Here is a 1259-nt window from a genome sequence, read left to right on the forward strand (position 1 = left end):
TAGTAAATAGTAAAAATTGTTCCTGCAAAACACAACTCAGCCAACAGGACTGCTTGCAAAAAGGAGAACTGTTCTCATTAGTGTTGTAAATGCCAGAGAGTTGCATTTAACAGCCAAAATAAAGGCAGTGAGAGACTCATGAGCATAAATACAAAGTGTAGTTACAAGAAACTAAAAGTCTGTGTCACCAACAACATTCCTTCATTGTCTATATGTATAATATATATATATATTTTATATATATATACATATACACACTATAGCTACTTCTGTTCTCCCACAGAGCCAATGTCCTGTGGAGATTCTGTGGGTCTGTGATCCTGTGGAATTGAATAGTTTAGGACCTTAAAGAGACCTTAAAGATCATCCTGTTCCAACAGGGGACACCTTCCCCCAGAGCAGCCTGCTCAGGGCTCCATTTATGATTTAAAGCAGAGCAGAATGCACTGAAAGCAAGGGCAGAAAACACCAGGAATCCACCTGATTTCTGACCAATTCTGGCCCAACAAACCCCCAGAGCTGTACCTGGTAGGAGTCCATGCACACGGGGCTCGAGGCCAGCTCCTCATCCACGGCGTGCAGCTTCTCCATGAACGTGCTGTCCTTGCTCTGCTTGGGTTTGGGAGGTGGTGGAGGCCCCATGGGAACCACCTCAGCACTGATGTGCCTCACAGCAGGTGGAGTGACCTTCTCCACCTAATCAGAAAGGCCTTTGTGTTAAAAGGTTGGATTTAAGAGCACGGATTTTTCAGGATAAAGTCTCTTTTTTTTTTTTTTGTCCCTGGCCTGGCGCAGCAGGAAGGAGGGAAAGCTTCTCAGGAGGGAATGGATTCCTTGTGCTACACTCACTTTGGTTCCCAGAAAGCACAGAGATACACCAAGACTTGCAGGAAAGGAGATATTAGGAAGGTTTGAGTATCAGCCTCAACATTTCTAGAGCTGATAAACGAGTTACTGTGGCAGAATCCAAACCCATGGTGAGCAGAACGGGGAAATATCAATATAATATTGCTCTTTCTGCCTGCAGGGTCAGTTCTCAGGCACTTTCTTGCCCTTCTCTGATGGTCCTTGGTCCTTATCTCACTGATGTGACAGTGCACAAGGTCACCACAAACACCTTCATGCTTTTATAAAACCCACTTTCTCCTCTTGAGCCGAGCACAGACAGCAACTCCCCTGCACTCCTCCCACAAATAACCAGAAAAATAACTCTTATCTGAGACAATAACTATTATCTGAGACAATAACTATTATCTGAG

General features: G+C 44.4%; 1 protein-coding gene across 2 annotated transcripts in view; it reads right to left on the bottom strand.

The window, feature by feature from the left end:
• Positions 1–1259, bottom strand: part of GON4L (gon-4 like) — a 34754-nt gene that overhangs the window by 21622 nt on the left and 11873 nt on the right. For both annotated transcript variants that reach the window (XM_027703306.1, XM_027703308.1), the window contains one exon: positions 526–696. In XM_027703306.1, the coding sequence (XP_027559107.1) occupies positions 526–696 (171 nt within the window). The remainder of the gene's footprint in view (positions 1–525; positions 697–1259) is intronic.

Source organism: Neopelma chrysocephalum, unplaced genomic scaffold (genome assembly GCF_003984885.1).
Source record: "Neopelma chrysocephalum unplaced genomic scaffold, ASM398488v2 Primary Assembly neopelma1_225, whole genome shotgun sequence".
NCBI classification, from domain to species: Eukaryota; Metazoa; Chordata; class Aves; order Passeriformes; family Pipridae; genus Neopelma; species Neopelma chrysocephalum.